The 16,611-nt window shown below is 43.9% G+C and overlaps 1 protein-coding gene across 1 annotated transcript; it reads right to left on the reverse strand.

Moving 5' to 3' along the window:
* Nucleotides 1-227: 227 nt before the first annotated feature.
* Nucleotides 228-16,226, reverse strand: fbxo42 (F-box protein 42). The gene is made up of 11 exons (XM_021570302.2): nt 16,057-16,226; nt 15,052-15,331; nt 14,648-14,764; nt 14,341-14,475; nt 12,120-12,273; nt 11,741-11,851; nt 11,343-11,439; nt 11,109-11,165; nt 10,845-10,961; nt 5,796-7,826; nt 228-332 (listed from the first exon to the last, which is right to left on the reverse strand). The coding sequence occupies exons 2-10, from the start codon at nt 15,320-15,322 to the stop codon at nt 6,774-6,776; spliced, it is 2,112 nt and encodes a 703-aa protein (XP_021425977.1). The 5' UTR covers nt 15,323-15,331; nt 16,057-16,226; the 3' UTR covers nt 228-332; nt 5,796-6,773.
* Nucleotides 16,227-16,611: the final 385 nt, after the last annotated feature.

The following is a 16,611-nucleotide window of genomic DNA, read 5'->3' on the forward strand; positions in this document are numbered from 1 at the left end:
ATGTGTTTTAACTTTATACTGTGCTGTGCTGTACTGTGCTCTCCAAAATTGTGAAACATAGACATCTATGATTGGTTCAAATTTGGTCTGGTCCAAATCTGAATCAATCATGGACGTCTATGTTTAAGCCAAATCAAAGACCGTACCAAAAATCTAAGTTTGTAGATGTTGAAATCAAGGCCAGGGCGGACTGACCAAATTTCAACAACTTGTCAACATCCATAGACGTCCTGTGTCGGTCGGTGCTCAGTGGGTAAGGATGTTGGTTAGAGTAAAAGGAAAAAGAGGGGGCTCATGGGTAGGTCAGTAGGATCCTGGAGAGTTGATATTAACTGGAGAGAGAAGAGAAGGAGAGAGAGGAAGTGAAACAAAGAGTGAGAGAGATAGGGAGAGTTTGTCCAGACTATTTTCACACTAGCATTGACCACCAGACTACAGGAAGAGAAAGAAAACCGTTATGACAGTAGCAGGTGACCCAACTGTGGTTTGTGACTACTATGACTTCCTATTGTTAACCCTCTGGGTCATCAATTGCAGTAATTCTGTGTCATCAATTGCAGTAATTCTGTGTCATCAATTGCAGTAATTCTATGGCAGATTATTTGGTAACAGAATTTTGAGTTTTAATCAATTAATAATTGAACTTTCATTATCGTCCCTCCTTACGAGGGAGAGAAATGTGAAAATATTTTGAAGGATATGTGGTTTTTTGGTAACGGAATATGAAGGCACAGGGCAATGTTTCCAAAACTCACACAAGGCAAATCATTTATCAAAATATAAGTGTTGATATTAGTTGGCAGGGATCTTTACTTCAAAATTATTGTGTTTTGATGTATTTCTAATACCTTTTAAAGACTTTCTGGTAGATGTTTTTTAAGACTCATTTTCCATCTGTTTGACCTTAAATCCAACCCTTTGCTTATTCCTAATATTTAGGATATAACATGCATTTGGAAAGTATTCAGACCCCTTCCCCTTTTCCACATTTTGTTACATTACAGCCTTATTCTAAAATGGATTAAATAAAAATGCTCCTCATCAATCTACACACAATACCCAAGCAAAAACAGTTTTTAGATATTTTTTTTCCCAAATGTGTTAAAAATAAATACAGAAATACCTTATTTACATACAGTAAGTATTTAGACCCTTTGTTATGAGACTCAAAATTGAGCTCAGGTGCATCCTGTTTCCATTGATCATCCTTAAGATGTTTCTACAACTTGATTGGAGTCCACCTGTGGTAAATTCAATTGATTGGACATGATTTGGAAAGGCACACACCTGTCTATATAAGGTCCCACAGTTGACAGTGCATGCAAAAACCAAGCCATGAGGTTGAAGGAATTGTCAGTAGAGCCCCGAGACAGAATTGTGTCGACTCATAGATCCGGGGAAGGGTACCAAAACATTTCTGCAGCATTGAAAGTCCTCAAGAACACAGTGGCCTCCATCATACCTAAATGGAATAAGTTTGGAATCACCGAGACTCTTCCTAGAGCTGGCCACCCGACCAAACTGAGCAATCGGGTGAGAAGGGCCTTGGTCATGGAGGTGACCGAGAACACAATGGTCACTCTGACAGAGCTCCAGATTTCCTCTATGGAGATGGGAAAACCTTCCAGAAGGACAACCACCTCTGCAGCACTACACCAATCGGGCCTTTATGGTAGAGTAGCCTTGTCTTATGGTAGTAAGTTGGTGATTTGAAGATATACCTCTAGTGGTGTGGGGGCTGTGTTTTGGCAAAGTGGGTGGGGTTATATCCTGCCTGGTTGGCCCTGTCCGGTGGTATTGTCGGACGGGGCCACAGTGTCTTCCGACCCCTCCTGTCTCAGCCTCCAGTATTTGTGCTGCAGTAGTTTATGTGTCGGGGGGGCTAGGGTCAGTCTGTTATGTCTGGAGTATTTCTCCTGTCTTATCCAGTGTCCTGTGTGAATTTAAATATGCTCCCTCTAATTTTCTCTTTTTCTCTCTTTCTTTCTTTCTTTCTCTCAGAGAACCTGAGCCCTAGGACCATGCCTCAGGACTACCTGACCTGATGACTCCTTGCTGTCCCCGGTCCACTTGGCATTGCTGCTGCTCCAGTTTCAACTGTTCTGCCTGCGGCTATGGAACCCTGACCTGTTCACCGGACATACTATCTTGTCCCGGACCTGCTGTTTTCGACTCTCTCTCTACCGCACCTGCTGTCTCTAACTCTGAATGCTCGGCTATGAAAAATCAACTGACATTTACTCCTGAGGTGCTGACCTGTTGCACCCTCTACAACCACTGTGATTATTTAGATGATTTGACCCTGCTGGTCATCTATGAACTTTTGAACATCTTGGCCATGTACTGTTATAATCTCCACCCGGCACAGCCAGAAGAGGACTGACCACACCTCAGAGCCTGGTTCCTCTATAGGTTTTTTCCTAGGTTCCTGCCTTTCTAGCCACCGTGCTTCTACATCTGCATTGTTTGCTGTTTGGGGTTTTAGGCTGGGTTTCTGTATTGCACTTTGTGACATCGGCTGATGTAAAAAGGGCTTTATAAATACATTTGATTGATTGATTGATAGAGTAGGCAGACGGAAGCCACTCCTCAGTAAAAGGCACATGACAGCCCATTTGGAGTTTGCCAAAAGGCACCCAAAGGATCTCTCAGACCATGCAAAACATGATTCTCTGGTTTGATGAAACCAAGATTGACCTCTTTGGCCTGAATGCCAAGCGTCACGTCTGGAGGAAGCCTGGTGGTGGTAGCATCATGATGTGGGGATGTTTTAAGCAACAGGGACTGGGAGACTACTCAGGATTGAGGGAAAGACGCCAAGACAACACAGGAGTGGCTTCGGGACAAGTTCCTGAATGTCGTTGAGTGGCCCAGCCAGAGCCCAGACTTGAACATCTCTGGAGAGACCTTAAAATAGCTGTGCACTGACGCTCCCCATCCAACCTGACAGAGTTTGAGAGGATCTGCAGAGAAGAATGGGTGAAACTCACCAAATACAGGTGTGCCAAGCTTGTAGCGTCATACCCAAGAAGACTCAAGGCTGTAATCACTGCCAAAAGTGCTTAAACAGAGTACTGAGTAAAGGGTCTGAATACTTATGTAAATGTGATATTTCAGTTGTAGATTTTTTTTAAATTCATTTGCAAATATGTATAAAAAACGTTTTTGCTTTGTCATTATGGGGAATTGTGTGTAAATTGATGAGGGGGAAAAAAAACAAAGTAACAAAATGTGGAAAAAGTCAAGGGGTCTGAATAATTTCCGATTGCACTTTACATACTCCTTAATTTAAAAAAACAAATATATATATATAGAGACTTAGCTTTCAATTGACACCCAATTTGACATGCTTTTATGAATGTCACATGTTGGTGCTCATGGGTCCTTTTACATGGAAATAGCCATAACACTCATAAAACAACCACCCATGCAGTTTGATCACTTTACAATTTATGCATAGACAAATACACATCAACTACTAATAAGAGCACACAGATACACATACTTACTCTACAATGACAGGCATAAGCAGGGATCCCTTGTTACAAATCAAGAACTTTGCACCGCTGTAATCAGACTGAAGTCTGAATCCCAGAGTGACTCAGCATAATCTGCACACTCCCACAATGGTCTGAATGTCTGATAGCAAATTAAACTAAACTTACTCTTGTTGTGTGTTGTGGTCTTTTCCTCTCTGCTTCCCCTCCCTGCACAGCCAGACAGCATTAGTAAACATTTGTCCCCAGCAGTCCCATCCATTGTGGAAGTCTCCTCCTACTGCCTTAAGCCAGAGCCAATCAAGACCGGGGCCTGTCCGCCACCTCAACACATCCCCTACTCTGTTCCAACGGAAAGTTCTGCCCCCTGCTTTGGTCCTATGGATTGTCTCTGGGTAAAAGGTTATAGTTTTGAGAACAGAGGTGGAGTGTATAAGGGTGTAACATAGGGGAAAAGCACTGCTTTCAAATAGAAGGACTAATCATGTGCTAAGGAAAAATAGGTTAGTCTGGGATCCACAACAAAGAAAGTGACAAACTTTCTGTCTGTCCCTATTTAAAAAATGATGGTATTATCATCATATTCACAGTGGTAGGTTATTATGGTAGGTAAAAATCGGATAAGACAATTACTTCTTCATGAACAAATCCCAACACTGGCCTTGAAAAGTGGGGACAGCTTCAGTGGGTGTGGAAAATGTTTTACATTTGTTTTTCTTCGATGGATGGTTAAGTAGCGATTGTGATGGAGGAAGTTAATTCCTGTACTCAAACTGTCTTTTTTAGAACATAGCGTTTTGTTTCAAAATTACTGCCTTCGCCAAGAGCGAAGTTTTTCTTGTTTCCAATCCCCCATTCATTTGATGCTTGCTATAACCACAGGGGCCATGCGAGGCCCACATTGTCCAATTTGAGAAAGTTGCCACTACCGCACTGACTCACTACTAAATCTCTTGAATTTCTTTTCACTATTTTTGCCATCTCCAAATTTGAGGTACATAATGAAATGTTCAGTTGCTAATCTTATTCATGATTTAACCTTGGAGTCCTTTATACCATTGGCACGTATGAAATAGGATTTTATCAAAAGTGTGTTAAGATCTGTGTGACAGAATGTAATCTTTATCTCTATATTACAGATGATTTGTAAATCAGAAAAAGATCATCCTGCCACAGCTTCCCTTCATCAGAAGACACTTTAATTTTCTATTTTTTTACGTTAAAAAAAAAATGCACGTAAACAAATGGACCATTGTTTTGAAAGTTTAAGCTCATTTAATGCATTTCTATACAATAATTATTTTTTAAAATGCCATTTGGATTACATAATTTTTTTTAGCTATTATCACTTTGGCTGCTGCAGGTTCATTCACCTCAGTAGATCTACAAACAAAAAACGAAAATATGAAAAATGATTCACACTGACATTTAGCATCAGCGTTGAAATGAAAACGTATTATATTTTTTAGAACTGTATTGGTAGCATTTGTATGCATTTTAATGTAGGCCAGTAGATAAAACAGGCCATGTGGAGATGTTCATATTGAGTTTTAAGTTCCTAACTTGTTTGATATGATTAGTACAAATTTTGTCAGGGGACCTCAAATGGGCCCCTGTCCCAAGTTTGGGAACCACTGTCCGAACTTCTCTGTCTCCTCTGCGTGCGCAGCAGCCTGCCTCTGCGTCACTACTGTCGCTCTCAGTAAAGCAAAGTTAGAGCGTAATTTTGCACCTGCTGAGGTCGGCTCCGTTTAACCTTAGCTTCTTACTTCATCCTTCTAACTGGCTAATACTAGCCAGAGTCCTTCAAAGTTACTGCAATAGAAGTCTCTGTCGGCAGATAGCAACTTGACGGATAGTGCCTTCAGAAAGTATTCACACCCTTAGACTTTTTCCACATTCTGTACTCCGGTCGCCATATTGAGCTGCAGCACCCCCGTTTCAAGATTCCACACGTTCGTAGAGGCAGATCAAGAATACACGCGTTCTGAGCTTTGATCAACGCTGGGAGCAATATTTCGATGTTGACTCGTAATTTATTTTCATTGTGTGCAAAATATATTTTCCACATTTTGGTGTTCCTATACTTTATTTTGTCATTTTTTAAACCTAGGTGTCCTATGTAGTCATGGCCATACTTGGCATCCCCTTTGGGAACGTACTGTAGTGAAGGGTTTAGGAACTCAACTTTAGGTTCCCCCAAACATTTTACGGCCCACAATATTTGCAGTAGCTGAACTCCATCGGTGGCCTTATCTAGCAGCTCACAATCACATGCTTAGCGTGTCAATAACCTACCATCAGAACATTCCACCCGTTGTCTTGGGCCCGCATATCAGGAAATTTACTCCGGAGTCTCGACGTTCCCGTCAGTTGTGTAATGTTTACTACTGCATCAAGGTTATGCCAAGCAGGTCTTTACTGGATGTGTTTATTTATAACCGTTATTTTGTAAGATGCAGCATAGCCTGGTGATGACCCAATAACAAAATACTTCCAGGACATAATGAATCAACTACTTAAAGGGAATGTATTAACACCTAATGAAACATGAGTTTTGACAATTAGGCTTTTATTGTTTTACTATGCTTACAGTACACTGCAACCCCCCCCCCCCCCCCCCCCCAAAAAAAAACCCAAATCAACATACAATAGCATTTACACCCACACGCACTCACACCCAACAGCAACATACACGCTTTCACACGCACTTACACTCTTCAATGTAAACAATGCAGGCTGATAGAGTGATTAAAAAAGCAAAGTAGTCAGCCTTCCACTGTTCCTCCCTCTTCAGCACAGGGCTCGGTCAACCATTTTCTTTTCTCTCCCTCTCAGTGCACAGCGGGGAGACCGAAGAGGAACAGAAACTGTAAATCTTTAGGGATCAATGGAAAAACTGCTGTCCTGTCGGGCCATTTGACCAACCATCTCACACACACTGCAGGTGTTGGGAGGTCAGGATACCCATTCATCCAATCCTCACTGTCATAGCAACAACACCCTCAACGTCCTTAAAATGTACTGTCTGAAATGTTATATTCTTTGAAGTTATGCGATAGGAAGAGGGGGTAGAGAGAGAAGTAGAGGGAGAGAAGTTAGTGTGAGAAGAAAGAAACGCCAAGAATTAGTGTGACATGTTATTTTCCCATGATCCTCTGCGGTAGAGGAATAAGACCTTGTTTCACTTCCCTTGTATGGGTCAGGATGGAAAATTGATCGTCCGTTACTTAGCAACACTTTCTGGCATCATTCACGACCCTGTCCGTCGTTACATTACCTCTTAGCGCGTACAAAGTACAAGGCGTTGGTTTTAGGGTAGTACTTCACGTTCTGCTTCTTGTCCATCAAGCCCCCGAAAATGATGAGCTCACCCCTCCCTTGGACCACTGTGTGGAGGCTCGTCTCGGGGGGACCCGTGACGGCGGCGGGGGTTCCGTTACCGTAAACCCTCCAGGAGACAAGACCGTCCCCTTTGGCTCGGGACACATCCAGTACATACATCTGCATGGGCTTGCAGTTGAGCGACTGGTACAGGGGCTTGCCCACGTTCAGGCTCTGGGGCGGGTGATGGCCAAGCCGCCGTGCGATGGGCGGGATGGTGTGTCCGTCAGCGGCAACCTGTGGTGGGCTGGAGGATGAGGGGGAGGTTCCCGCTGAAGCCCCGCCTCCCCCGCTTCCACTTACTCCTGTAGCAGCCCCTTGAGACAATGGATTTGAGGACGATGGCATGGATGAAGAGGACGGGTTTTTGACAGCCTCCAGGCCCCGTCTCAGGGCAGCAGGGGACACCGCCCCCGGTGGAGTGAGTGGGGAACCAGGAGCAGGGGGAGGTGTGTGCACTCCATTAGTGCTGAGTACCTCAGCAGAAAGGGGGTGGGTGGCAGAAAGAGTAGATTCCCAGCCGTAGTCCGACGAGACAGGGGGGTGAGAGGGCGGGGAGGCTGCCTGGGCAGGGCTGGTCCTGGGAGAGGGGGACGAGCCGTCGAGTAGTGGATGGAGGGATGGAAGAGGCGGGCTGTCAGGACCCTGGGAGGGGGATGGCTGCTGAGAGGAGGAGCCGGGGCTACCCTCTCTGGCACCCCCTCTGGCCGAGGGACGGGGTCTCAGTGTGCCCCAGCGGCCGTTCACACAGGGGGCTTCCTCAGCGGCCCCCAGTACGACCCCGGCGGCTCCGCTCCTCACAGGGGAATAGGAGCGCAGGGAAGGGGGCTCCGTGCCCAAGGGAGCGGGAGAGGCACTGATGGGTGAGGGCCGAGAGTTCAGGCTGGGGCTGAGGGGCGCACGGCCAGACGGAGCCTGGGAGAACACCACCACACACTGCCCAACCTGGAGAGAGATAGAAAACAATGAAAGGAGGTTGAGTTGAAAGAAGAAATCCCATACACAACATCCCAACAGTGTTCACTGCTGTGAGACCAAGGCAGGATCCGACATTCACGATGGCCCGGGGCCAGTATGTGTCAGGCCAGTGGATCTCATCAGTCATTGGCTGGACCGGGTCAGTAATTTCTCAGCGCATTTTGGTGTTCCATTTCGACATTTACCTGCTACGTCGCAGTCTTCCATTGAAGACCACATGTGAAAAAGTAAATCTATTTGTATGAGCAATATGATAGCCCGTTCATTCAACCACACTCCGAGAGCCCCAACTTCCTGTGCAGTACAAGAGTTGATGCATTCACACTGCAGAGTTGAGCAGTCCAGAGTGAAAAGAAGCACTTGTCAATCCGCTCGCTGAGCTTATTTCTTTCAGGGAAAGTGATTTACAAACCAGCAACAGGCTGGCTAGTGGCTACTGTTGACAGTCTGAAAGAAGAATGCTACAAAAAGACAAGTATCATTCCTCTTGGCTAGCCTAGAGCAATGTCTCTATTGAAAAGCAGTTGTCTAATGGGTAACCTTCCATTTTCAGATGCAAAACTCTTAATACTTTAGGAAGAAAATGCACTATGCAGAAGTCGCACCGCCATTTCCTGGTTGTTAAAATTAGAATAGTTTGCTTAATTTCAGTTTATGTGACAAAACAAGCAAGTACAGTGGAAAGCAGTGGTCACCAACCAGTTGATCGTGACCGACTGGTCGATCTCCTAGGCATTCCTAGTCGGTCACCAAATATTTCTGTAAAAAAACAACGAGAAAGCCTTGGGTTCCTCATTTTTTTTATTTGGCTCGCGCTGTTGGCGGTAGGTGCACCTGATTTAACTGCCCTGCGCGCCGGGTAGTCGACGTGTTCCCATTTAGAACCATAGCATATTTCTAATAAGTACAACCTCTGCCTTCCAGACGGGCCCGGGGGAAGCAAATCAAGTGCACTATAGGCCTACCTCTGGCCAATCGGATGGCTCAGATTACAGTGCTGTAGTAACGTAGCAGGCGTAAAAGAACGTTGATACTGTGAGATTTCAGATCTTTTAAAACCATGACTAGAGTGTCAACGAATACAGCAAAGAGCTGCTGTTTTTATGAGTGAGTTCATGTTTAAGTTTTTAACTTCTATTCAACACTTTTATAAGCCATAAAATGCATGTTCTCCCTACTTCCACCCGCGCTACAACCAGCACTGCAGCTGCAATGAATTAGTAGGAAAGTGTATTGATAGGCTTGCATTGTTATTATTAGCGGCTTGGATCTTTTTTTAAATATTGAGGAATATTTCACTTTCTCTGGTCATAGGTGTAACAACATGAATTTGTGCACGAGGCAGAAATAATGCAATGCGAGTTTCACCATCAGCCGGTGTCCCTTTTTGGTCAGTGTCAGTGGAGGAAAGGGAGAGCTGGGGGACGTTGAGAGGCGGACCCAGTCTGCTGCCCTCTCCCTCCGCTGAGACTGACCATCAGATGCAGGCTTCCTCAGCCTGGTAAAAAAAAAAAACTAAGCAAATGATTTAAATGTATGCTCACTCAGCTGTACCTCACAAGTAATACAACAACTGATCTATTACCGGTGTGATCATATAGCCTAGCTCAAATGTTGAAATATAAAAATAAATACAAATTAAATGGTCTGAGAAGAACAACAATGCATTGGGGGGGTGATAATGATTTGGGCTTATAACCTACACACAGATCTCATTACTACAGTACTGTTTTTAATAGGTGACTGTTGTATAAGCTTATGTTTAAGTCATTTCCCAAAATATTTTTACGGTTGATCTCAGCTTACATTTTTGACTCAAAAATTAAAAGGTTGGTGACCACTGGTGTAGAAAATCATTGTACCATCAAAACCGCTGTAAAATATATTTACCATAACCAAAAATATTGTATTTTCAGCTGTTAGAAGCTGGTGTACAAAACCGAAAGTAAAAGACGCAAAATGAAACTTAGACTTGCTTTCAACGACAGACCTATAACCATACATTTCTATGTGAATTTGGTTTGTAGCCCATAAAGTTACAAATTGCAGATTTAAAAGGAAAATACAACTCAAAACCTATCTTTTGGTATTTGTTTCATTTGTCCACTGTTGACATAATCCCAAAATGTTTTGCATGTCAGCAATCAAGTTTTGAAGAACTGTATTTTGAATGTTTTATATCTTGAAAACTTGATTGCTAGCATGCAAAACATTTTGGGATTTCAAAGAAGAGAATAATGTCCTACATTGCTAAATTATATTACACAGCTTTTTAATATATACCATAATGTAGCATTTTATTAGCTGAAAATATAGAAAGAAAGCATGTCAACCCAGGCCCTGCAGTACCATAATATATTTATAAACTACCCCATATCTGGGACAGTATAAATTCTATTCGGGCCAGTACATTTCTGACCAACATTTTTTTTTTTAAAGAACATCAACAAACAAACAGAAAACACCATACAATGTTATACATGCAGCTCCAGCCCATAAAAACTAAATTCCCAAATAAAAATACAGGTAATGTTAAGATTTGGTCAAGCCTCCCACCCATCTCTCACCAACAGTCCGTAGCCAACTTCTCAAATAGCAGAGGCAGTCAAAAAGAAACACCAAAGGGTGAAGGAAAGAGAGAAGTAAGGTCACCCCACCAGTTGGTCCCTTACGGCTTAAGATTCCCTGCCAAAGCCTGCATTGTGGATGGCCTCGCCCTATTACATTTTACTGTTGTGGATCCCAAATTAACAATATTCTGGAAAACATTCATCCAGTAAAATTCAAGAGCCAGCCCTGATTCCAACATAACTGCAAAAAACTAAGCATTTGCCTTAAGTGTCAAAGATGAGTCATCATTCAACAGGTGCAGGCAAGGATCTGGGATAAGGTTTACCCTCATCAATCTTGACAGCGACAAGCATATAGCACTCCATAAATGTGTGTATAAAAAGGGGTAGGGAACGTATTGAGAGCCACACATACCCTGCAGGCGGGGTGGCACCACAGCTCTGGGGCTCCATGGTCATCGTTCTCAACCCTCAACTGCTGCCACGTCCAGGGTGGGGCACCCATGTGGAGGAGCCAGGCATCCTTCAGCAGCTAGCAGGGACATGAGAGAGGGGGGGGAGCAGAGTCACAACCAGCAAAACATCCGCAGAAACAGTTCAACTAGCATAACACCGGCAAGCAGAGTTGCCCGTCCACGGAAAACAGTGCAGACTCCCATTCGAGAACACAGGCACTCACCGCATTAGGGCCTCCACAGCCTCCCAGAATAAGTAGAGTCTCGTTGCCAACCACAATCTGTGAGAGAGGAGAATATACATTTAAAACAGACAAGCACTGACACAAGCCACAAAAAAATGTGACTGGTATTCTCTCTAAAAAAAAATATACAGATACAGATATTTACAAAAGAATCCGAAATACTGCATGGAGGTACAGAAGGGAGAAGGTGGGCGGTGAAAGTGTCATCCTGACCTGAGACTGGCCTCCTCGTGGGTGGGGGGACGGGCCAGAGATGGTTGGCTTGGACCAGGACCACTGCTCCAGATCCAGAACCCACACCTCGTTACTCCTGATCAGGGACCAGTGGAGAGCAGGGGGACACGGTGAGACAAAACACACACAGTGACAGATTCACACACACAACTTTCAACACTGCAAAACAACTAAACCAGACAGTTTTTGAAATGATTTCCTTTCAAGACATTCACACTACAACCTTCCTACATTGTTTCCTAACACCACAACGGTTTTAATTCCAAGTGTTTGAACTGATGTGTGTCAGGTTGTGCAATTGTAGCGTCCGGTTTGGCACAGTATGGTAAAAATAAGCAGAAAACTCAAGGTAAAAGCTCCTCAAAGTAGTGACATACATTTGGCGTGCCCCTAGTGACCCTCCAAACACCACCATGGTGCTCCCTATGACAGAGGAAGAGTGACCGGCCATAGGCGGGGGACCGTGGGTCGTCACGATGCAGTTCCACCTGAGAGGGCATAGAAGAGTACGGGGTTAGTTAGACAGGAGGGGGAAAGTGGTAAAACACCAAGCACTGATGGCTAGGTAAGGCTACAGATATAGATATGGGGATAATGGGCCTTAAGAGCTTCTACACAGAGACTTCTCATGCGTAATAACACACTGACTATCCACCTGTATTGAGAGAGTGAATTGTAGACAACGTGATAAAGCCACTCATTGGCTTCAAAAAGGCTAATTCATCTACCGAGTCTAGGTTCGCCTCTTCCTCTCACCAGTTTTTGGAAGGGGAGTATGTGTGGATCTCGTCAAAGAATCTCTCTGGCTGATGCAGTGGGTAGGGGCTGGGGCGAGTCCATCCACCAAACAGCACCAGCAGGTCTTTGTACATCACCAGGGTAGCCCCCGCTTTAGGAGACGGATAGGAGCCTGTGTGGGCAAAAGGAGAAATGAAAGAACCATACATTCATACATTTTCTATGTCATACATACATGGGTTAGAAGTCGAGTTAAAAATGAGGGGAGAAAAAGAAAAAAAAACACACCAAAAAACATTTTAGATTAGTTTGTTCGATCATGTGTAAAGCACACTGACAGCAGCATCCACCCCAGGGGCTTAGGAGTGCTTACCTGAGGTCAAATCAAACCACATTTTATTTGACACATGCTTCGTAAACAACAGGTTTAGACTAACAGTGAAATGCTTACTTACGGGTCCTTACCCCAACAATTAAGAGAGGAAAATACTGACAAATAATAACACGAGGAATAAATACACAATGACTCACGATAACTTGGCTATATACAGTTTGTCCGTACCGAGTCGATGTGCAGGGGAACGAGGTAATTGAGGTTGATATGTACAGTGGGGCAAAAAAGTATTTAGTCAGCCACCAATTGTGCAAGTTCTCCCATTTAAAAAGACGAGGTGCCTGTAATTTTCATCATAGGTACACTTCAACTATGACAGACAAAATGAGGGGGAAAAATCCAGAAAATCACATTGTAGGATTTTTTATGAATTTTTTGCAAATTATGGTGGACAATAAGTATTTGGTCAATAACAAATGTTTATCTCAATACTTTGTTATATATCCTTTGTTGGCAATGACAGAGGTCAAACGTTTTCTGTAAGTCTTCACAAGGTTTTCACACACTGTTGCTGGTATTTTGGCCCATTCCTCCATGCAGATCTCCTCTAGAGCAGTGATGTTTTGGGGCTGTTGCTGGGCAACACATACTTTCAACTCCCTCCAAAGATTTTCTATGGGGTTTTAAGTGGGAGAACTTGCACAATTGGTGGCTGACTAAATACTTTTTTGCCCCACTGTATATATAGTGTATTTGGTAAGTATTCAGACCCCTTGACTTTTTCCACATTTTGTTATGTTACAGCCTTATTCTAAATTGGATTAAATCAATCTAAACAAAATACCCCATAATGACAAAGCAAAAACATTTCACCCCCCCCTCAAATATCACATTTACTTAAGTATTCAGACCCTTTACTCAGTACTTTGTTGAAGCACCTTTGGCAGAGATTACAGCCTTGAGTCTTAGGTATGATGCTACAAGCTTGGCAGATGTATTTGGGGACCTTCTCTGCAGATCCTCTCAAGCTCTGTCAGGTTGGATGGGGAGCGTTGCTGCACAGCTATTTTCAGGTCTCTCCAGAGATGTTCGATCGGGTTAAAGTCCGGGCTCTGGCTGGGCCACTTAAAGACATTCCGAGACTTGTCCCGAAGCCACTCCTGCATTGCCTTGGCTGTGTGCTGAGGGTTGTTGTCCTATTGGAAGGTGAACCTTCGTCCCTGTCTGAGGTCCTGAGCAGGTTTTCATCAAGAATATCTGTACTTTTCTCCATTTATCTTTCCCTCAATTCTCCCAGTCCCTGTTGCTGAAAAACATCCCCACAGCATGATGCTGCCACCACCATGCTTCACCGTAGGGATGGTGCCAGGTTTCCCCCAGACGTGACACTTGGCATTCAGGCCAAAGAGTTCAATCGTGCTTTCATCAGACCAGAGAATCTTGTTTCTCATTGTCAGAGTCCTTTAGGTGCCTTTTGGCAAACTCCAAGCGGGCTGTCATGTGCCTTTTACTGAGGAGTGGCTTCCGTCTGGCTATGCTACCATAAAGGCCTGACTGGTGGAGTGCTGCAGAAACGGTTGTCCTTCTGGAAGGTTCTCCACTTGAAACTTCACTTGGGGCGGCAGGGTAGCCTAGTGGTTAGAGTGTTGGACTAGTAACCGGAAGGTTGCAAGTTCAAACCCCCCAACTGTACATATCTGTTGTTTTGCCCCTGAAAAGGCAGTTAACCCACTGTTCCTAGGCCGTCATTGAAAATAAGAATTTGTTCTTAACTGACTTGCCTAGTTAAATAAAGGTAAAAAAAAAACGTGTAGGTATTCCCTGGGTCAGGGAGAGGCATAAAGCATAAATACCAACAGATACAGCAACAGACACAGTGAGCTGAAAAGGACGTTGAGTGTGTACCTGAGGCTAAAGGGCGGATCCACTCCTTACTGTTGAGGTCAAGTCTCCACAGGTCATTGAAGGCAGCATTGCAGCTACTCTGAGTGCAGCCCCCAAACACATACATGGACTGGTTGGAGTCATAGTAGCATGCACCTGCAACACACACATACATACATGGTTTGAGTAAGAACTAGTTACACCTTCAACACCATGTCCCTGATACTTATTTTTGAAAAAGCACAGCCTAGTTGATTATCCAGCTTATACCATGGCCATTCAACTAAATTCCACAAAGCCGTGGTATATATACATATTGTATACTGACTGTGTGAGAAGCGTTGAGTGATGGGTGTTCCAGGATATGGGTATGTACGACTCTCCCATTGGATGTAGCCATCCTGGACGGCCCGCAGAAAACCATGGTAACACTGATATGCAACACCTGGGGGGGGGGGGGGGGGGGGATTGGAGATGAAGTGAGTGACTCCTACGGTTTTCTGTGAACTCATAACCACAATAAAAGCAACATAATAGGTAACATGTCAGTATCTTGTTGTTTTGGGTTGACTCCCAACTGAAAATGGGTCAAAGGTTACTGAAAATGGGATAAAGGTTACTTGCCCTTTTGTAAGGAAATAACCACTAGGGTGTCTCAAAATGTAGCATCATGGCATGCAATTGCCTACTTTGGTTTAGTGTGGTTATGGTGTCGTCAGAAGAGAGACATACCTTTGATGAGGCGGTACCACTGTTTACACACCAGTGCAGCGGTCTTGTGCTCCTGGTAAGGTGAAAGGAAGGACAGGATGTATTCTAGGACTTCCTCTGGTAGCTCCACCATTGTCCTCTCGCCCTCAACTAATCCCTCTAGGTCCCTCTCTCTTCTGTTGGTCCCCATCTTCTCTTCTTCCTCCTGTGCCAATCCAACAGGACCTGCTCCATCTTCCTCTGTATCCATGGCAACAAAGTATCCATCCTCACTGTCTGAGGAGCGGGACATTCTTTCTTTCTGTAGACAAAGATGGGAGAAGTCACTAAAAAGGTGAGCCCAAAGACTCAAACAAGAATTGTAACTTCCATCAATTCCAACACGTCACGTGTTTTCAGGGTAGCATTAATCAATGACAACAAGGTGGAAATACACATGGCTAATTTAGCTAGCCACTATACAAGGCAAAACAGAGTAAGTTAACTATCTAACTAACTATATAATGTTTTGAGCAGCGAACGTAACGGTAACTTGTCTAGATAGCTAACAAACGTTCTTGGATAATTGATAGCTAATTTCTAGCTAAGAGTTTAGCTGGTCGTAGATAATTAAACACATTCCATTTCCAGGTAGTGCTATGCTAAATTCATGTAACTTGTTTGCCTGATAACTAGTTCACCAAAGTGGTAAGGTAGGTGGCACAATACAGTTAGCTGCATTATGTTAGCGTTCACCGATGTGCGCATCCATCCTGGCCCGCCCTTGATAATTAGAATTCCAGTCTATGGTAGGGCATCACATCTGTTAAAACTATGTGGCAAATCATGGACATTTTGCTACCAATCCGTGGGAAACTATGATAGTTACACATTTCCTGAATCTCGAGATAGTTGGCTAGCTAGTGGGTTACGTTACTAGCTAGCTATATATCTAGCTAATGTTTGCAGTCAGAAACTAGTGTTTTCTGCCCTAGTTTTCAGGGGCAATATTTCCCTTCCAACCATAACCCCAACAGCTATATTCACCGTAATTCTGCACGAATTATTTTGCTGGTTTTCTATCTTTTGACGTCTCTCTTCTCATTCCCTTTATCAGCTTCTGCAGTAAATCGCCATACTCCAAGCATTCGCCATCTTCCTCAGTGGCAGCGTCCTTCGCAACGCGGGAGCGCGCACGTAAATCGTGAATGGAGGAAGTAGAAACAAAAGCGGTGAAGAGAATAGTTAAAAAAATAGGGAAAGGCCCATTGTACTAAAATACCATGACAACCAAACAAAACATATGAATTCAAATGCCTTTATTGTATTGATACCAATGTATTAATCTACACCAAGCTATTATACAACAATCTGATTGTGGACTACAGGAAACGGGGGCAGCCGGTATCCCATCGACAGGGCTGCAGTGGAGAGGGTCGAGATCTTCAAGTTCCTCTGTGTCCACATCACTAAGGACTTAACAACACACCAGCACAGTTTGCGAAAAGGGCTCAACAGCGCCCTTTCTCCCTCAGGAGGCTGAAGAGATTTGGCATAGCCCCTCAGATCCTCAAGAACTTCTACAGATGCACCATTGAGAGT

Source organism: Oncorhynchus mykiss, chromosome 17 (assembly GCF_013265735.2).
Source record: "Oncorhynchus mykiss isolate Arlee chromosome 17, USDA_OmykA_1.1, whole genome shotgun sequence".
Classification (NCBI taxonomy): domain Eukaryota; kingdom Metazoa; phylum Chordata; class Actinopteri; order Salmoniformes; family Salmonidae; genus Oncorhynchus; species Oncorhynchus mykiss.